General features: G+C 39.7%; 1 protein-coding gene across 9 annotated transcripts in view; it reads right to left on the bottom strand.

Moving 5' to 3' along the window:
- Positions 1-22,314, bottom strand: part of TTC13 (tetratricopeptide repeat domain 13) — a 98,164-nt gene that overhangs the window by 7,275 nt on the left and 68,575 nt on the right. For 4 of the 9 annotated variants that reach the window (XM_073338025.1, XM_073338026.1, XM_073338022.1 and 1 more), the window contains 7 exons: positions 21,340-21,432; positions 16,551-16,634; positions 8,772-8,856; positions 5,410-5,519; positions 1,937-2,072; positions 780-859; positions 229-307 (listed from right to left, as the gene is read on the bottom strand). In XM_073338025.1, the coding sequence (XP_073194126.1) occupies positions 229-307; positions 780-859; positions 1,937-2,072; positions 5,410-5,519; positions 8,772-8,856; positions 16,551-16,634; positions 21,340-21,432 (667 nt within the window). The remainder of the gene's footprint in view (positions 1-228; positions 308-779; positions 860-1,936; positions 2,073-5,409; positions 5,520-8,771; positions 8,857-16,550; positions 16,635-21,339; positions 21,433-22,314) is intronic. The other 5 variants (XM_073338024.1, XR_012158142.1, XM_073338027.1 and 2 more) reach the window with 5 other exon arrangements.

Genomic DNA, 22,314 nt, shown 5'->3' with positions numbered 1-22,314 from the left:
TGCTGAAACATACTTTATATCACAGTTGTCATCTGAGAATCCACAAAAACACAAAAAGCAATGAATCCTAAAAAAACACTATAAAATTGTAAGCCACCATGGTAAAGCATGGACAAACACCTGATACACACACCGAGTCCTTGCTTATTCCTTCAGCTGCTTCTCCATACTTAGAAGTATCACTTCTGTTATCTAGGTTGAGCCAGTGTATTTTTATGTAGAACTTGCCTTTCCTTTTGGTATTTTTCCTGCTACTTCTTTCCCACTTGCCATCAGTGCTCCCATGATCACCGAATAAGCTATCACGCTAAAAAATAAAGAGCAACAAGTCTCTTTCCGTAATATTTTTCAGTTGGAATTATTTTACATTACACAAATTCAACTTCTTACTTGTTAGTTAAAAATTAAAAAAGCACTTCAAGGTATTTTTTTTTAATTAGAGATAAAAACGGACATCTGACACCTTAGTAAAAATCAGGGATTCAGGTACTGAGGAGCTGTAGTTCTATAGCCTTATTGATGGACTGGTTACTGACTGATTAATTAGTTAATATTGATTAACCACAGACCACAGTGGTCAATAAAGGTTTGGCCTCCTGAGGGCTACAGCATCAGGAATGTTATCAGTATCATTAGAATAAGAGACCCTAGAAACACATGAGAAACTGCAGTTTATCACAAGTCCCTTTATTAAAAAATCCACTAAGCAGATAAACAATCCCACATTCACTAAAATAGAATAGCAGATGGACAGATAATGCACAAAATCAGTCACTAACCTGGATCCTCTTGAGAGTGGCATTAAGTTATAGAAGTAATAAACTAAAGACAGGATTAGGTTGCACACAGCATCTGCCTCCTAGGTAAAAAAAATGCAAGCAGGAGCTCAAAAAATACTTTAGTGTACAGATATGAGATGAAGAAACATATGAGATGAAGAAACATATAAGAATGTTAGTGTACTTTGTAATACCCTCCATTAAGTAATTATACAATATACTCAACAATACGGTGGGTTGTTTTTTTTTTAAGAAAAATATTTCATAAGTTTCAATAAAACTGAACCATCCCTATCGTGAACATTGGAAGATCAAGTAACTCAAAAAGGTCAAGCTAAGGAACTAGCTTGAACAACAAACTAGCATTGTATTTCATCCAGCATTAAGGCATTATGCTATGTTAAAGATCCTGATAAATCTAAAGCACAGCGAGCTTCTCAGGTAGAATGCAATCAACTTGAAAACAATTCTATTGTTTTATCATGTATTTATGTCAATTCTCATTTTACAACTAGCTGTCAAGAACCAGTCTATGAACAACATTAAATAGTGCTCATCATGGTAATAATATGCCGTGGTTGCAAGCCAGGATAAAAAAAAAAATAATGGCATTTTTATTATAGAACATTTCATGCTGTGTGTTTGGAATTAAACTATTACTTAGCAAAGCAGAGCAACTTAATAGGTTTCCATTGTTTAAGGGTAATCTTTCACTTAATTTCTTCTTACTAGTAGCATTTCAATAAGAGGTGAATTTTATTACTTTTTTAGGAACTGTGCCAAACAATCTGAATGCACAGTAAACTGGAATGTATTTTGACAAAAATAAAAAATGATAGTATAGATATTAAAAATTAATTATATAGAGGATTCATGGACCACACAGCATGAAGAGACCACTGTTATCATCCAGTCTGACTTCCAGCATAATACAGGCCACAGAACTTCCCTAATTAATTCCTGTTTGAACCAGAGAATATCTTTTAGAAAAAAAACATCCAATCTTGATTTTAAAATCGACAGTGATGGAAAATCCATCACAACCCTTGGTAAGATTCCAATGGTTAATTACCCTCACTGTTAAAAATTTGCCCCTTAAATCAGGTCAAAATTCATGCTAGCTTCAATCAAATTAATTGCTTCCATAAAAACCTTACCCCAAGTTCTGCAGATAGAATTAGTACTTTTCCTTTGGCTGTTAGATCCTTATATAGTGCATCTATTTCTGCATGATACAATTGTGTTCTTTCTTCCGTTGTCTGAGTTTCCACTGAAAATAATATGTTCCCAACTCTAATACAAAAGATTATTTGAATAAATGTCAAGACGCTAATCAAATACTTAAAAGAGGTGCAAAAATGCAAGATAGTTAAGGCTAATATTTCTTCCTTCTGCCAAAACCTTCTCCCATATCACCCCTACTTAAAGCAAGAAAACAAATCTGCTGCCCACTCAAATGAGAAGCACTGAGGTTGAAATAGAAACATCAGAGAATATATTTTAATATTCTTACTGACAAAGTGGTAGGTGCTATCTGCAATTTTTAATTGCAAATAACTGCTAATATTTTGATGGACGGAAGTCTAGAGGCTTTGGGGATTTTTTTAGACAGAGCATTAAAGTTTTATTTTTTACATTTACACCCTTCCTGCACCAATGTTTGCAGACAGGGTGGAAACCAGCCTCCTCCATTAACCACCGTTATTTGCTGCTCCTTCCATTTGCTCTGTGGTATTGAGATAGACTAGCCTGCCCTCCCTGCTAAGGGCTCTTTTTAAGGTTTCTCTTGGGTGCACGCATTTCCTCATACCAGTTGGTTTCCACTTAACAGCTTCATGGCGGAGCGTGTGTGCTGGCACCACAAGTAGATGCCCCAAATATGTCTAACGCTTTCTGGTTCTGGTAGCAATGCGCTGCTGGTTGGTGATTTCTCAGGTCTCTTCGTTGGTGACTAAGTCTTTCCAACCAATTCCCAGAGTCTTTTGTTGGCATTTATTTTAAAATGTGTCTAGTTTTCTGTTTGATATGTTAGTAGATCTCCAGCTCTCACAGCTGTATGATAGCAATGAGATTAGGTTTGAATTGAAAATTCTTAGTTTTGTTTAGGTGACGTATATCTTTGATTTCCATATGCTGTTGAGTTTAGTAAATGCAATGGATGCCTTTCCTATCCCTGATCTCACTTCCTTCTTGAGGTCTCTGTTGGCTAATATGGTGCAGCACAGGTATATGAACTGTTCTACTCTCAATATTTTTGCCTTCAAATGGGATGTTACTGCTTAATGTCTGAGTTTCAAGGATGTTTGTTTTACCATAACTAAATTTGAGCCCTACTCAGCCTACTATTTTTGCCAAGTTGTCTGTCTTTGTAACTTTTCAGAGGTGTTACTCAGAAAAAAAAAATTTATCCACACAATATGAAAACAAGAAATTTCAAATGATCTGGAGAAAGGGGTAAACAGTGAGGCGGCAAAATTTGCAGATCATACAAAACTACTCAAGATAGTTAAGTCCCAGGCAGACTGCGAAGAGCTACAAAAGGATCTCTCAAAACTGGGTGACTGGGCAAAAAAATGGCAGATGAAATTCAATGTTGATAAAAGCAAAGTAATGCACATTGGAAAACATAATCCCAACTGTACATATAGAATGATGGGGTCTAAATTAGCTGTTACTACTCAAGAAAGAGATCTTGGAGTCATTGTGGATAGTTCTCTGAAAACATCCACTCAATGTGCACCAGCAGTCAAAAAAGTGAACAGAATGTTTGAAATCATTAAGAAAGGTATAGATAATAAGACAGAAAATATCATATTACCTCTATATACATCCATGGTACGCCCACAGCTTGAATACTGTGTGCAGATGTAGTCGTCCCATCTCAAAAAAGATATATTGGACTTCGAAAAGGTTCAGAAAAGGGCAACAAAAATGATTACGGGCATGGAACGACTGCCTTACGAGGAGAGATTAATAAGACTGGGACTTTTCAGCTTGGAAAAGAGACAACTAAGGGGGGAATATAATAGAGGGCTATAAAATCATAACTGATGTGGAGAAGGTAAATAAGGAAGTATTATTCACTCCTTCTCCCAACATAAGAACTAGGGGCCACCAAATGAAATTAATAGGCAGCAGGTTTAAAACAAACAAAGGAAGTATTTTTTTACACAACTCACAGTCAACCTGTGGAACTTCTTGCCAGAGGATGTTGTGAAGGCCAAGATTATAACAGGGTTCAAAAAAGAACTAGATAAATTCAGGGAAGATAGCCACCGATGGACCTATTAGCCAGGATGGGCAGGGATGGTGTTCCTAGCCTCTGTTTGCCAGAAGCTGGGAATGGATCACTTGATTACCTATTCTGTTCATTCCCTCTGGGGCACCAGGCATTAGCCACTGTTGGAAGACAGGATACTGGACTAGATGGACCTTTGGTCTGACCCAGTATGGCCGTGCTTACGTTCTCTCATGGTACCTTCTATTTCAGTCTGTTTTATATGTTTAGAATCCACAGCATGTTTGTTTTGTTAACTTTGAAACTCCAGAAATGGAATTGTTTCCTAATTAGTGCTAATTACTACAAATTTGGTCTTTATGTGGAACTATTCAGATTCTTACCAAAATTTTACACTTGTAATTTAATTTTCATAGTTGTGACAGTTTCACAGAGATAAATACTTTCCTAATATAATGAAACTATCTTGTGCATCATCCCATTATGAATGTGCAGAAGGTCTAGAGATTAAAATTCAAAAGGGAAAAATCCACTGGGGTTCAGTAAAATGTCTACCTTCCACACTAAAGATGCCTGCAGTAGGTTGTAGAACACTTTAAATGATAGTGTAGAATTTAGATTCCCTAAGTAATCTGAATGGAAAGAACATCTAAGAAAATTATCAATTCCCATTATCAATTGTTGTAGTCAGACCACAAAGATCTTTTGAACATGGGCTTAAAAATCACTCTTTAGGAGTGCTGGCTTCTTGCTTCTCAAAGGGGGTATTTACTATCTCAACCAGTAATGGACCCAATGCCTCCTCACTACAATTCACCAACTAGGAATTACATGAGTCTAACTAGTAGGGTATTGCCTGAAGCGCCACAAAACACTCAAAAATCTCAGTAAAATAAGAAGGCCAAAAACCCCTGTTCTGTCCATCCCTACTTTTAGAATGGATCCATTATGATGGTGATTTCCAATCCATTCTGATTCAGAGCACTCAGATCTGTTTTTATGGTCTATGAAGTAGACTGAAAAGTCCTCAAAGCAGAAAACATTTTACTCTATACATGTGGAGATGGCTTGGTGAATCAAAACTGTCAGCCATACAGGTCTGCTGATCAGAATTTTGTGGATACCATTATGAAGGATAAAACTTTTCAAAGTGCATTCAACAGCATGAGTTGAATAATAGGGTCACTGTCGGCTGAGATGCTGCACACTTGAGAACCACTTCCAGACTCAGTGAGACTAAGTCATCTACACAAAGGGCCCAATCACACAAGTACAAAATGCCACTAGAACAAGAAGTTAATTGCTATTGATAATTCATACTTCAACATTTCTTCATTGCCATTTCCTTAAAGATCAGAATATTAAAAATATGAATTTTTAAAGCAAACGTACTTGTCTCCTGTTATTGTAATTGTGAATCCGTCATATTCCTTCCCTTGATCTTTGAGGCTAGGGACTTTTGTGTTTACAGTAAACCCATCTCTTGTTTTACTGTTAAACTGCTTTCAGAAAAAAGGAAATATATTAGAATAAATATAGTAGGATAAGCTTTCTAGCCACTGTTCTGTAACACTGATTTCTAGAGGACAGTTTTAACAAGAGATAGCTAGTGCAGCTATGGTCTTCTAAATAAAAAATTTAAATAAAAAAGACTAAGCTAGAACTACACAGACAAATGTTTTTCCCAAGCCCCAGTATGATACTCATCATTTGGCATATTAATGTGAAAACAGTAATATAAGTTGTAGAGTCTGTATTTTACTTTTATACTTTGTAATTAAATGAATTACTCTAAATTGCATTCCAGAACATAGCTCACAATTTTTTACTGTTAGCCAATCTCATTCAACATCCTTTGCATAGTTTTCTCCTCACCAGAAGGAAAAACAAAACAAAACACTTTTTCAAATTTTGCAAAGCCAAAAAATAGTGATTTAAATTTAAAATTGAAGCCAAAAGCCATAACTAATGTGACAATTATAAACCACAATAACTTTATTCAAATAAAGCTAAGAGTCAAGTTCTATTCAAAGTTACCCACCTATTTGAACAACCAGACCACTTAAATACTAACTGGCTCTCTCAATTTATCCATGCAGCATTAAAGACAATTGCTCCATTTCCATTGTTGAGTGAATGGCTTTTGCAACCATGTCTTTAAAAATACAATAGTATGATCAATGGAATTATGTTTTGGCCAAGGATTTCATTATTTAAAAAGATTAAAAGCTTTTATTGAGAAATAGCATTCCAATGTGATATGTACAATTGAGAAGGATACACATGCAATCCAAATCAGATCAAAATCATTGTTTTTTGAAAACCAGGAATATTTGTTGCCAATTCTTAGGAAGAGATCTTTATTTCTAGCTAAATCATTCACAGTTCCTTAAATAGTTATATATTTTTGTCATCGCTGTACTAATCTGTGTTTTCAAATCAGCTGATAACATTTCCCTTTGTCAAGTACCTCCGCAAAAAGTGGCATCCATTTTGCTTTAGAGGGCCTTACATTATGATTTCCAATATCATAATGTGTTGTTCAGGACAATCAAATATCTTTCAATTTTTCCTTCCCAGCCTTTTGTTTAGTTTTACTGGAATCCACTCCAAAAAAAGGTGAGCACCGGGTTGGAGACTGAGAGCTGACAGGGCTGTAAAGGTATGGTCTTAAACTCCCCTAACCCTCAGACAATCCTTAATATATGCTTTAAGAAAGTAACTTGGAGGTGACATTTGCGCCACTTATCAGAGAACCACACAGAAAACCTAGGTAGCAGTGTTTAAGCTTCTGTGAAGACACCTATACCTGATCAGTTTGAATTACCCTGCTTTGATTGGTGTGAATGTTCCTTTCCGAACTATTCAAGTCTGAATATTTTATTTATATTCTGTTCATTTTAGAGATTTTTTTTTTTAAATCAAGCCCTTCTTGCCATATTCCCAAAGATTTAAATACTCAACTAACATTAGATTTATTTGAAAAATCTTAGAACTAAACCCTGAGCTGGAAGGACCTAATGGTTAGTAGGGATGAAAGAGTAACTCAGTCTCCATGCCACATAATCCAAAGCCTTTTTATGGAGGCTACCAACAGGGTGCTAATAATTGGAAGGGCCGAGCTGGGTTTGGTGATTCTGGCACTTTTCCACTAGATCAGAGTAGATCACCAGTTCATTCCACGTTGGTCATCAGCCATTAACAGGCAACTACTTTTGCTCATTGCTGCTCTGGGCCACATTCAAATCAGTGGCCCTGAACTGAAAAAAAATGTTCCATACTTGTTAGGATATAGATATTCAGGCCTGTCTGTAAAGGCCTATACTCTAAGAATTTAGGTGTATTCTTATCACTTGGCTAGTGATAGAGGTATAAAAGAAAGAATCAAAACCACTGTCTACCAGTGTAAGGGCCTTCTCTTACTGTGACAGTTTGTGGCCCTGTGCTTAGGCTCAGGCCTTTGGCTAAGCAGCAGAGGCAGCCATAAGCTGGGAAGCGAACGGTCACATCCTCACATTCCAAACTAGTCACATTGAAATAAGGTGCTATTGGGCTGTTAGGCACTATCAGGACAGGATTGTATTCCTATCACCTCCAGAGAAAGGGAAGTGCCTAGAAAATGTAAAAGGAAACTTAGTTTGATAGCATCCTGTCTGGCAAGAACTCACTTATCAATAGCTGGGATGTGAAATCCTCACTTCTGCATTGTTTTGTCATTATAGTTCCCACTTTGCTGTTGTTTGTCTGTATAATCTCTGTCTGGTTCTGTGATTGTTCCTGTCTGCTGTATAATTAATTTTGCTGGGTGTAAACTAATTGAGGTGGTGGGATATAATTGGTTACATATAATTGGTTACATATAATTGGTTACATATAATTGGTTACATGTTACAATATGTTAGGATTGGTTAGTTAAATTTCAGGAAAATGATTGGTTAAGGTATAGCTAAGCAGAACTCAAGTTTTACTATATAATCTGTAGTCAATGAGGAAGTGACTGGGTGTGGGTGGGGGTGGGCATGTGGGTGTGTGAGATGGGAACAGGGAATGGGGGTAAGAAAATTGGAATCATGTTTTGCTAAAGGGGGAAATGGGAACAGGGAATGGGAGTAAGGAAGTTGGAATCATGCTTGGCTAAGGGTAGGAATGGGAACAGGGACACAGGTGTAAGGCTCTGTGGTGTCAGAGCTGGGAAGGAGGATACTAAGGAAGGAAACTGGAATCATGCTTGCTGGAAGTTCACCCCAATAAACATCGAACTGTTTGCACCTTTGGACTTCGGGTATTGTTGCTCTCTGTTCATGTGAGAAGGACCAGGGAAGTAAGTGGGTGAAGGAATAAGCCCCCTAACAATACTCCATAAACTCCAATTCCATAAACTCTTTTCTTCAGTTTGTTCAATTATGTTTTACACAGTTAAGCTGAACCAGTCATTCAGGTTCTAAATAAAAATCCTCATCACTAGGAAGCCTGGCTTCAAGGAACCAGTACACACAGAATTTTTTCCTCCCTTTTACAGGCATATTTTTCTTTTACTAATTAAAAATAATTATTGGATTAAGTCTTCTCAGGTACACATCACATGCATCTAAGGGAAGGATCAAGCCTTAGATGAGCAGATTTGCAGTTATTTTGATTAGTATGTTAATTCTTTAGAATACAGCCAAAGTTCCTACAGTTGTTCATTTTAAATTAGACATACAACTGTCCATTTAAATTGTTACCCACGAGCTGAAGGTTGTTGCAAAACTTACCTTCATTATGGGGAGAAGGTCTTCTACTTTATGTACATTTTCCAGTGCTTCTCTAACTTCTAGCAAACCTTTAGGATTATTAGCACTATAATAAAACATATGCAACAATTTTAACATACAGAAACACAACGGTCAAACAAATCTAGCATTTTTCAGAACATCCATCTAGTGTTACTGTAACCAACCATTTAGATGGTCAATGGAGTGAACTACTACATTATATTCTATTGCATTTCCCTTGGCAAATTTCCCCGCTCTTCCCATTTGGTCAGGGGGTGAAAATTAAACAATACAATAAGACATTTTTTACCTAATGATTTTCTTTCTATGACTGAATTAGGGTTGCCAACCCTCCCAGTTTTGCCAGGAGTCTCCCGGAATCGGGCTCTATCTCCCGGAGGCTACTGAAGCCAATCCAGGAGATTTTAGCTCGCTTAAAGTCTAGCAGCGAGCAGGGCTAAGGCAGGCTCCCTGCCTGCTTGCCCTGGCCCTGTGTCGCTCCAGGAAGCAACCAGCAAGTCCCTGTGGCCCAGGGGAGTGTGTGTGAGGGGGTAGGGAGTCTCAACGCTGCCCCTGCCTGCAAGCACCTCCCCCGCAGTTCCCACTGGCCAGGAACTGCAGCCAATGGAAGCTGCAGGGGCGGTGCTTGCAGGCAGGGCAGTGCACAGAGCCTCCTATCCCCCTCGTGCTCGCTGCTTCCACAAGCGGCACAGGGCGGGGCCAGGGCAGGCAGGGAGCCTGCTTTAGCCCTGCTGTGCTGCCACCCAAAAGCCACCTGAGGTAAGCGCTGCCCCAGCCAGAGCCCTCACCCCTCAGCCCCTTCTACACCCCAACCCCAGCCCGGAGCCCCTCCTACACCCAAACTCCCTCCCAGAGCCCACACCCCAAACCCTGAGCCCCATCCCGGAGCCAGTACCCCAAACCCCCTATCACACCCCAATCTTCTGCCCCAGCCTGGAGCACCGTCCTGCACCCAAACTCTCTCCCACACCCCAAATCCCCTGCCCTAGCCCTGAGCCCCTCCTGCACCCAAATTCCCTCCCAGAGCTTGTATCCCACACCACCTTCTGTACCCCAACCCCCTGCTCCAGACTCAGCCCAGAGCCCCCTCCCTCACTCTGCACCCCTCGGCCCCAGCCCAGAGCCCGCACCCCCTCCCACAACCCAACCTCCTGCCCCAGCCTGGTGAAAGTGAGTGAGGGTGTGGGAGAGTGAGCAACCAAGGGAGGGCTGATGGAGTGAGTGGGGCAGGGCCTCAGGGAAGGGGCCGTGCCAGGCCAGGGTGTTTGGGTTTGTGTGATTAGACAGTTGGCAACCCTAAACTGAATTCACCATAGATTAGACATTCAGATTGCACCTGTTCTGTAAACATTCAGACTGGCCTTCAGACTTCACCACACCCCTTCTTACCATTTCCCCAGATTCATACTTTCAAAGCTGCGAGGAAATGCTAAATTCTGATTAGGAAATTAAACACATACATCATGATAAAGACTTATTCAACAATATTAACCATTTACCTGGATCCACAAAAGACCCACAGACACCCAAAAAAGCTGGTTAGGTAGGGCAAACTGGAAACAGAGGTCACTCACAGAAAGGAAATCAAGTAATAAGATGGCAAATCTTCCATTCTGGAGCCTGATCTCTCACGCACTCAGACATTTGGGACAAACAAACTGAAAAGGAGAGAACTACACCTCCAGGTTGCATACTAGGTGTCATGATCAAGCTTCAAAACATAGCGAATGCCTATATCATGACAGATCCAACAGTCCAGCCCCTTAGTTTTGACCTTTCACATCATCCCTGAGTAAAGCCTAATTGCTTCTGATGCAGAGTGACCAGATGTGCTATTAAGGATCATCAGTGGGGCCTTTTTGATTCCACATTTTGCCACTGTGGCCAGTTAGACAATGTTGGTCATATACTTGCAGGCTGCACGCATTGGCAAAGACTTTATGGTTCCCTCATGGACTTAAAGGCCCTTCCTTCAGCTACTGAATGGTTAAGACACAGACTACACATGCTTGACTTGATCGTCTATGTAGATGCAATCACAATACACACACACACACAGTATCCCATGTACTCTCAGTATCTAAGCTGTGAGGCTCAAGTACCCTTGACTGGGATAGAGGGGCACACCCTTTTGCGAGTGGAGGAGAAGCCACCTTTTGAAGGAACTGGGAAGATTCTTCAGCAGCTCATAAAGCCTTGCTTACAGGTGCATGCTTCACTAAAGTCACAATATTTCAGTGGGGGTGGGGGAGGCAGGGGTAGTTTTAAATTGTTGGATGCCAAATCTCTTTTAAAAGTTATTAAAAATATTTAGTTTAAAGAACAAGAAGTGCTAGGCCAGCTCTAATTGTTTCTCACTAGTTTAGCAAAGTCATTAGATTCCATGGTGGAACATAAAGCATTTTACCATTTACACAGCAATGGCATTAGGAGCTTTGCATTTAGCTAACATATTTGCAAGTCTGCGTTTCACAAAGGTGTTTATCATTCCCATATTTAAAAAATAAAAGAACATTTAAAACATTTCCAACTACACATTTTCCTCTACATTTTTAAGAGCACAAGCAGATTTCTTTGCCAGAGAGTGGGGGTTGGTAGAGCCCACTTTACCTAGATTTCTTATTCTGATAACACAAACCTACACTCCTTTCACAATCAGGTTTCTTCCAAAAAGTGTTTACACGGTTTGTGTCTGCTTGAGGTTTGCTTGTCTTTGGGAGATAGAAGCAGAAACCTTCTGGAATACCTTTGACTAGTTTTAACATTTTGTAATATAATTAGCCAAATGTGAATTGTTTTATTTCCAAGCATCCTGGCTCTAACATTCTTGTAGCTATATCAATATTCAGAAAACGTGCAAACAAGCTTTTAATGGCTTTTAAAATAAGTTATAATACTTATTAATATAATTTTGTATCACCATTGAGGTCTCTTCTCCCACAAGTATAATACTCTGAAAGCCTTGACTCCCCTTTCTATAAGATCTTTGGGAATGACATCTTCATATTTTATGTTGTGTTTTTCCAAGATGCCACTGCTCCAATCCTGTGGATTGTGAAGAGAGAATCCTTTAGTTATAGGATTGTAGAATTTCAGGGCCTGCCAACTAAGTCTCTTCCATTTGTTGGGCGTTCTTACTTCTTCCTATAGATCTCTTCAAAAGATGAATCAAGGAGGATAGCAAATTCTATCTGAATTTGGGATTGGAGATACATGTCCTTGGCTTTAGTCTACTCATCCTCTCTCTGGCTAGATCTCAATGGTAGTCACCCCCTTCCTCTCTATGGTTTCATATATTTTAAGGCCAAAAGGGAGCATTATGGTCATCTAGTCTGATCTCCTGCATCACACAAGCCATCAAGTTTCACCCAGTGATTCCTATAGGAAAACCAATAATTTGGATGAAGATGGAGCATACATTACAAAATCATCCAATTTTGATTTAAAAATTTCAAGTGACGGAGAATCCAGCTCATGATTTGATAAGCTATCTTCACTGCTTCACACACATCTAGGGGACAAATAGAACCTCTCTCCTGCACCTTTGACTCCTGTCTATTATCCAAAGCCAAGAATTCCCCTTCTTCAGAAGGGAAGCTAGAGTTTGTGGAAAGAGATTAGGATCTGGAGCACTGTTCCTATATTTGGGCTTCTTTAGCATTGGTAAGATTGGTCATCCCTACAACCTCCCCTTGCTTGGTGTTCCCTTTTTGGTTTTAGCCTGTTGTGGAGATCCTGAGCTCCAGTGCTTCCTCATCTTCAGACATAATGGGAGAGGCAGTGCAAAGAAACATCCTAAAGAAAGTCCAGGTCTCACTCTTGGGATGAAGTCAGAAACAATGCTATATTCTTTGTCAGGCAAAACACCAGCGGATACTTCTTTGGCAATACCTCCATGAGGACCCTTGAATCCTGCTCAGTTCTTGAGACACAGTGAATTGGACCATCTTCATTGATCAAGTATTCGACAGAGGGAATTTTGGTCTGATCCCTGAAACTCCCTGATCTAATTAACTTGTAAAGTAAAAAAGCTCCCAGTCCCCTCATAAATATGGTTTATACTGTCAGCCTTTTCCTCCTCACTCCAGAGGCCATGGACTGTTTGGGTCTCCAGGCTTGTGCCTGCTACAAGGACTAAAGGATCTGGAAGGCAGATGGGTAGGTCTTTCTGGATGTTGTGGGCTGATCATCACTGTAAGGAGTTGAACATCTGTCAGAACCCATACCTGATCTTTCATGTCTTCTGGGCAATGGTCCCATACCTTTAGTACGAAGGCTTAAGAACATAAGAACAGCCATACTGGGTCAGACCAATGGTCCATCTTAGCCCAATATCCTGTCTTGTGACGGTGGCCAATGTCAGATGCTTCAGAGTGAATGAACAGAACAGGCAATCATCGAGTGATCCATTCCCTGTCATCCACTCCCAGCTTCTGGCAAACAGAGGCTAGGGACACTCAGAGTATGGCGTTCCATCCCTAACCATCTTGGCTATGAATTTATCTAGTTCTTTTTTGAACCCTGTTATAGTTCTGGCCTTCACAACATCCCCTGGCAATGAGTTTCACAGATTGACTGTGCGTTGGGTGAAAAAATACTTCCTTTTGTTTTAAACCTGCTGACTGTTCATTTCATTTGGTGACCCCTAGTTCTTGCGGTATAAGGAGTAAATAACACTTCCTTACATACTTTCTCCACACTTGTCATGATTTTGTAGATCTCGATCATATCCACCTAGTTATCTCTTTTCCAAGCTGAAAAGTCCCCGTCTTACTAATCCCTCCTCATATGAAAACTGTTCCATTCCCCTAATAATTTTTGTTTCCCTTCTCTGTACCTTTTCCAATTCTAATACATACTTGTTGACATGGGGTGACCAGAACTGCATATAGTATTCAAGATGTGAGTGTACCATGGATTTATATAGAGGCATTATGATATTTTCTATCTCATTATCTAGCCCTTTCCTAATGGTTCCTAACACTGTTAGCTTTTTTAATTGCTGCTGCACATTGAGCAGATGTTTTTAAGAGAATTATCCACAGTGATTCCAAGTTCTCTTCCTTGAGTGGTAGCAGCTAATTTAGAAACCATCATTTTGTATCTATAGTTGGGATTATGTTTTCCAATGTGCATTACTTTCCTTATATCAACATTGAATTTCATCTGCCACTTTGTTGCCCAGTCATCCAATTTTGTGAGATCCCTCTGTAAATCCAAAGCTGACTGTGAAGAGTTAACTATCTTGAGTAATTTTGCATTGTCTGCAAACTTTGCCACCTCTCTATTTAGCCCTTTTTCCAGATCATTTATGAATATGTTGAATAGGACTGGTCCCAGTTCATTTTGCCCCATAGGAGCTGTGGCTGCCCTGATGGGCAAGGGATCCCAACTGCCTATCCAACTCGCAGCACTGGGACCTAACAGATTACGGACGGAGGTTGGGCACTCCTTACTGTCTGCCAAGCCAGGGAAGGATACTTCACAAATAGAGCATCACTTGGATTTGACCCAGTGCTTTCTTGGCTGCTCTGCCATGCCTGCAAGGGAAAGAGGAGCCAGCAGGGAGATGATGCAACAGAGGCTCAGGGAGGGTTAAACCTCCCAAGCGATAACCAACCCAGGAGGAGGAGGAGGAATGCAAAGGAGGAAACACTGCTCAACACTGCCCAAAAAACTGAGCAGAAAAGTTAAAATAGAAGGAGTTAGGGCAGGAGCAAAAGAAACTGCCACTCTCTGTCTGCAGAGGCAGAGAATCTGGCAGCAAGCTGGAACACAGGGGGAGTGGCCAGACTGCATGGCACCAAAATCACTGATCTGTCTTTGTGAGGTGAAAGGTGAGAAGAGCAGCCCAGACGTCCAGAACTGTGGGAGACACTGGGTTGCAAGAGTTAACTCCCTGCTGCCCCCCACCCACCAAAATCAGCATTTAAATCTCAGATTGCAATGGGTGAAGTGGGAATGCTAAATCCACTGCTCTGTCTGTGCTGCTGATGGGAGAATCTGGCACAAAGAAAAAGAGCATGGTCAAGCCCCAGAGCCCAGTGGACATGTCGAAACTATTTCTAATATTGCAGCCCAAATGCCTTAGATTTGGGGGGGGGGGGGGCGGGAGTCATGATCAGGGTCAGGAAACAATAGCTAGGCTTTGCAAAAAAAGCTTTCTGCTCTCAGACATCATATGGGAGTATAAATTGTATTCCCCTAGCGCCCAGTAAACAAGAGCATGCAGGACCACTCTGAGCAATACGTTTTAATAAAGCACAGAAGTTTATCTATTCCTAAATAGGAGAATAATTTAATTTTCCAAAAGTAAATCTGCTGTTTATGGAAGATGCAAATCAACACCCCCTAGCTACTGAAATATACTGTTTGCACACAGGGTATGTACAACATCGGCAGCAATATCACAAACTTTCCACACCGTGCTTTGCCACTTGATCTAGAGGAACTAGGGATGTAAATACCATTTAAAAAGTTAACCGTTTAAACTAAATATATTTTAATTGTTTAAACTGTTAACTGATTGATCTGTTGGGGCTGACCTGGCTGGTGGGGGGCAGGGTTGGGGAGCTGGGGTTGGCGGGCTGGCCGGACAGCGCAGCAGGGCCCACTCCGGACAATGTGGGGCTGCTGGGCCAGCCGGTGTGGGGCTGTTGGGGCTGACCAGCAGGCCAGCCTGAGGTTAACAGTTAAGGTGGTTAACCGGTAAGATTAATGCTAACCGGTTAACCAGTGAACATCTTACATTCCTATGTAGATATGTCCGCATATCTATTCAAGGGACACCATCATGGGACCTAATCACATCAGCCACAGTATCAGAGGCTCGTTCACCTGCTCATCTACCAATGTGATATATGCCATCATGTGCCAGCAATGCCCCTCTGCCATGTACATTGGCCATACCAGACAGTCTCTAAGCAAAAGAATAAATGGACACAAATCAGACGTCAAGAATTATAACATCCAAAAACCAGTCGGAAAACACTTCAACCTCCCTGGGCACTCAATTACAGACCTAAAAGTCGCAATTCTTCAACAAAATTAGAGACATTAGAAGGTTGTAATTCACTTGTGAGGAAGTCAGAAAATATCCTCTATAGTCCAACAGCAATATTAAGTATCTTCCTTTTGTCCTTAATCACCTCCCATCAAACTTTCTCCAAACTTCACTATTCCAGAGAAAAGCCTTTAGGGTGGCTTTTTAAACTACAGATCACACTCACTTATAAGGGCTGAAAACACTCTGATCCCCAGCCTTCATAATACCTGTCAAAGATAACAATTTCCTACATATTACCCTCCACAGATGATCCATACAAAGCCATGCCCACGTCTCCCACCCTATTATAGGCTGCACACATCAATCACCAATATTGTTCAGAAAAATTAATTATTTCATATTCCCGTAATCTGGAGTATGGATCAACAACATTTTCCATGACCACTTTGAACACCCTCCCTTGTAAGACAGGGCTAAGATCCACCCATGCCTGATATAGGCCAGAAGGATGGGTACAGGTACTCTTAAAAATTAATTACTTGAATTACTATTATCATTCATATGTAAAAGAGAAGATTACTTTGCTTTCTTTCATATGGCATTTCTTCTCCCATTGGTAAGAGGACACAGTTATGGGTGTACTGGAACTTTATGAAAATATTTCCCCAGACTTTCTGTATGGTCTATGAATATAATACAATTTTGAATTGATATTGAAGGTGGAAGGAAAAAATATTAAATAAACCATTTACCCATGATAAACAAGGATCCTGTCTTTGATAAAATGAAGTATTTTTTCAAAATATTCCAGGTACCTCATGTTAATGACTTGTCCCCTATAGAGAGAAGATAAACAAAAATGTCTTTTAAAATGTCTACTAGGATAGTCCACTTCATAACTAACATGTATGCTGTTCATAAAAGCATGATATGTGGTTTCCATACAGTAGTGTATGGAAGAGTAGTGGAAGCTTAATCAGAGGTTTGTCTGAATAAATAAGTAAGCCATGTATTTTCAATAGGGGCTTGTAGAATCTTCAAGGTCTCACTGCTCTTGCTGCTTTTCAACAAGCTATTTTTCATGTGTGCTCTCGCACTACCACCCGTGTTCTTGTGTACAGTTAAAAAAAAAAATCAGTACCACAATTACCAATTTGGATTTGCAAATATTTTTTGTATACTAGAAAGCTGTATGTGTTTATCTGTGAAGAAAAATGCAGGGACTGATAATCCTAACTGTAACTGGTTTACTTTGAGCACTGGTATGTGATTGTGATGTCTGTTCTAAACAACTTAAGTATCCTCTTCTTATGGATGTGTTTGTATTAACTGTCCCTAAATCCCACACATAAAATTGTAATTATTTTTGTTTTAAATCAAAGTTTTCTGGGATGATTCACTGAATCCAGATTCAGAGTAGGGGAATATCTTAAGGACACTGCAAAATATCAAGTATGCACATTTTTTTTTAAAGGGGTGGGGGAGAATGAGTGGAGTGCAATAACTTTAAAACACATTTCCATCTAGAAAGACACCAGATGTTTCCAACTCCAGGACATTTTCAAGAAGATTTTCAGTTCTAGATATTATCTAAATACTGTACTCTACTGCTCTTCCAGGAAATTAAATATTTAATCAGCAGTCCACAAGCAAACAAACAAACAGCTGACTTGGCGCCTTCTTCCTTGAACATTAGGTATGAGCCTGTAAACTCTCAAAAGAGTCCTGTCAGAATTGTAGCCATACATAATGCCTTGAACGGGAACATTACGTACCATTATTGCATTGTAGGAATCCTTCATGTTCTCCAGTCTACAAAATAAGATTTTATATAGCAAACGTTACAGCTACATATACCAGGAGGCTAAAATCACTGTCAATCATAGGAGATATGTTTATAGCCAGTCTCTAGCCTCTTTCTATAATTATTCAGGGCTTGATTATAGCACCTTAACTCATTTTTGTGCTGCACTCCTTACTACTCACACAGTCCTACTGATTTTCATTTACCTCAGTGGGAATAAACACTGATCAGAATTAGAATACTCAAGTGTGTATGTTAGAAAAGAAAGGGAAAGAGAATGGATGATAAACAATTACTGATAAGATTTGCCCTTGTTGTACGTCCCATCTTATTTCATCCTACACAAAAGCTTTCTGTACAACAGGCAGAAGTATAAAGGAGTAAAAATAAGAAAACAGCATTTAACTGAATGACAGCTTGGAGAACTCAGATACCAAAGTCAGCCTAAAAGGATGCTGGATCTAGCCAGTGAGAAGTGGTAATGAATAAGGAAAGACATCAGGTAGAGGCTCAAGAGTTATTTGTTGTTCCTCAACTCCCTCTACTTGATAGGCGCTGCCACCTCTTCAGAATGCCCAAGAACAGATAGTAGTAGTGGGTGTCTCAACATATACTTGGAGGAATACTGACAGCTTTCATCACTGAGAACAGGTCTCAAATCCTTGTTTTGCCCATAAAAACAAAAGTTTAGACTTTCAAAAAGGCAAAGAAAGATTTGATAACTTATAACCAGACGGAGATGAGCCTAAGGCACTCTTATACGGTCTCAAAAGAGCAGAAATGGCAGCTTAAGAATGCTAAGCCCTAGACCCGTACAGAACCCTAAGAAAATCAAGTGAAAAGACTTTGTAAACACTTGTGAGGCATTCCCAAAGGACCACCCAACAGAAATGTTCCATATTCAAGTGACTAAAAGACTACGGTGGAAAGTTTTCTGGGACTCTCCAGTGGTTAAGCCTCTACAAGGAAAAAATCGAATGCAGAAACCATCATTTATCATCCTCCAAGATGCCAGACTGAGGTAGTAAGAACTGTTGAATGGAATTGGACCCTGCATAAAGGAGTCCCAGACAAAGAAGGTATTGTTAGTATGGACCTAACAAAAGGACTATTATGTACAGAAACAATGGTGACAGTATGGGCCAAAGGGATCCTATGAGACTAGGCTGAGCACCGTCTGACCTGATCTTTCATAACTATGCAAGGAAATCAGGTGAGTGAAGGTAACAAGTTTCCAAACCCTTTTCCCCACTCCCAGGAGAACACGTAATTTATCCTGCAAGTCGAAGTGTGGGAAAAAGAAAGAGGTTATTTTGGTTCACCTCCAGCCTCCCAGCAGTCTACTATGGGCTCTACTGCAAGCAATCAAACTTACTGCTCTTGGTACTCCTTGAAACAACCTACACAACTTTTTGGTTCATCTAACTACTATATATAAAAATCAAATTGGGCTAGTTCGTGCAGCTCTGAAAATTAGTACTACTTTTTTGAGGCTGCTATCTTGTGCTCAAGACTCCAAGTTTGATAAAGATTAAGCCCCTAGCCTTTATGGTTGTGAAAATAACCTTCAAAATATAAACTGAACATAAACCAATGCCTAAATCTGCCTGAAACAACAGCCCAGAGGTATGAAATGATCCCATTAATCTCAACAAGGTTTTCATCTGAAGCCTAGTTATGATATATGAATTAGCAGTATTGCAAAACTATTTCATGGCTGATTAAAGCACACAAGAAAGGATTATCCTATTTGTGCAGATTTGTGCAACAGATCAGCAGTATTGCATAATCTATTGCAAGTGATATCTCATTTTGATGGTCATGAGTGGATGGAAGGCAGAGCTTGGGAGAGTACTACTACCTACTACTCTCTCCATCTGCCTCATTCAATCCCAGATTAAATGGTTATTCTCAGAAAGGAATTCAATGATGTGCAAAGGAGAAAGTGGGCTCTTGGACTCAGAAAGGATGCAGTCAAAACTTGTGATGGGGAAGCAGGAAGGTTCATTAGTCTGGGAAGATTTAGGCCCTTGCAAACTGTAATCCAGGTAGGGATATTAATCAATCTTTCTGTCAAGAAAGCACTATCAGTATTATTCAAGCCATGGTACAAACCCCGGGAGCACAGGTCAGGCCAAAAGGAAAGGTCAGAAATTGATTCAGTCTGGTCCTGCACCTTATGAAGATACAGTAACCCATTTCACTATAAGTATAGCCTAGACATCTCACAGGAACTCACTAGACTTGTTGGAACATCAAACTATAGGATTGCTGGTGTTATCTGATGACAGGCATAAAAAATATTTAGACTACTGAGAGACAAACAGGGTTACTGAACTGGAGGTCAGCAACAGAGAAATCCCTTTGCAAAGTAGGCACTCTTTCCTCACTATTAATAACCCTAGCAAGAGTAGGGCATTCCTTAGAGTTCTTTTTTTTAATGCTGATGACAAGCCAAAACTGGAGGTTCAAGCTCTGCTTCTCCCTCTATCTCCCATATTGGGGGGGAAAAAAACAGGTAATGAGTTATGGCCTGAGGTAGGGGTTGCCCTCCACACTTTAAGAATGAAGAGTGTTTGGATTCTGTTGCACTTTTAATGGGAGAGAGAGGAGGATAAAGCAAAAGTTAAGAGAAGACCGGGGCCCAGGAAGCAGAATTTAATTTGAGAGGAAGAATACAGAAGTCTGAGCAGATCAGTGTCCCTGAAGAGCTGGGAACAGCTAATGTATCTGGCCCTACAAGGCAATTGTTGAGCTACAATCTGTGGAATGGGAAATGGTAGGAGTTGCAGTGAGTGAGTGAGAGAGAGAGAGAGAGAGAGAAAGAATACTATTATCCTGTGTACTGCGGGCTTTAAACATCAGTGATTCTTTCTGTAAAATATTTTTAGAAAGATCTTTTTCTAATTTTTTCCTTTTTGAGTAACACTGAAAAACAGGGTTAGAAATAAAAGTAGCAGGACTAAACAAGGATTCTGCTTCCCATAAAGGAAGATGGGAGCATAGCTACATATTTGCGGGTGTACACACACTCTCCATCCATGATTGACAGTGATTTTGCCACATGTCTCTCTCCTTTCTCCATTGCTTCGTGGTAGGTGGAGCTGTAATGCTTGCTATACAGAAACTTGTTTTATGGTATGAAGAAGAAGGAACGTACAACAATGATTTGAATTTTTCAAGTTCAAACCTTTTTCTGAAACTGCAGTTACCTTTCAGCTTCTTAGGTATTTTGACACCTGTGTCTTTAACCTTTCCATGCTGAAACATTTCCTCTAAATACTACTAATGGATGATGGTTACAAAGTAGGAAACACAGATTGCCTAGTACTGTGCAATTACAGCCGGAAGTATTGCCTTCTGGGAGTAGCATTTGTGGAAAATACATCAACCACAATGGGTTTAATCTTAGGTATATGAAGTAGGTATTTTAATTTGGGAATTAAAAACTAGAATGAAAAGTTATCTTTTGGGACCTAGTTATCTCTCCCCAAAATAAAGATAACATAAAATATTAGATTCAGAAAAAAGAAGGGGGTAAAAAAAAATCACAAGAGATGATCATTTGTTTTTAATGAGTGGAAAAACAAACAAAAGCTCTACTAGAATTAAAAACAAAATGTTATAAATTACATAGTATGCACACACTGAACACGGTCAGCTATAACAGTTCATGAGCAGCCTACATATTTTAGCACAATTCCTAATGCAAACAAGATTTGGCAAAAACGTCATACCTGATTAGATTGATGTGGTTATTAAAGCCTCTACTAAGACTTCGAGCTGGCATTTGGTCTAACCAAAGCACGGGCTGGTCTGGATCAGCTATCCTACAAAGAAATACCCTCGTTAAAATTGGTGCCGCTAAAGAAGTCTTACTACAGGTCATATTTTAAAAATCGAGAAAATATCAGTTGTGAAAATTTCTAAAGTTCCATCTTAAACATAACTGCCAACCTGTGGCTCTGAAAAGCTGGTTCATGTATCAGTGGCTTTAGGCAAAGCTTGAACTCAGAGATCATAAAACAAGATGCTGAATTTTTTTTTACTGAAACATGTATCAGCCTCTGTAACAGGAAGAAAGCAGTTAATAAAATTCTCACTAATGCAGCTAGGCAGTTTGAAATAGTTAACTCTATGCTAGCAGAGTATATCGCTGCAACGTATCCTACAATCTTTCACAGCTCTTTTTTAACTACCTAATACAAAAGGGAAAACAAGAGTATTTTCAGGAAAAAATGAACCCACAGAAACTTTTAAACACATGCCGTAACCTAGCAACTTGTATCCTCCTCTGGTATCTGAGAACCATTTCCCAAAAGAAAAAGAGGGCAGTAACGTCACTTCCCTATCTTTTCTCCCATAGGGCTGCTAAAATGGGGGCACTAGCTCAAGAGCGAAGTCCTCCATTTATCCAAAGAACAGGTGGAGCACAGGGGATGGGAGGAAAAGCTTCCTCAATATTGCCTGACAGATATGCTTCAAATATTATTTGGGGTAGATTTACATTTAAGAACAGTAACAGATTACTGTTACTGATTAGCTTGTTATACCTAATAATTGTGCACACTGCCAGTTTAGGATAAAAACTTTTCATATTATTGTTACCACATCCCCCCTCTTCCACTTGTTTCACCCATGTTATATCTTGTCTTTTAGACTAACTTCTCTTGGACAGGTACTGTCTTTTTATTTCATGTCTGTACAGAGTC

The sequence above is a fragment of the Lepidochelys kempii genome, chromosome 3, assembly GCF_965140265.1.
Source record: "Lepidochelys kempii isolate rLepKem1 chromosome 3, rLepKem1.hap2, whole genome shotgun sequence".
Classification (NCBI taxonomy): Eukaryota; Metazoa; Chordata; order Testudines; family Cheloniidae; genus Lepidochelys; species Lepidochelys kempii.
Note: the sequence above shows the minus strand (reverse complement) of the source record. Positions and strands in the feature narration are given on the sequence as shown.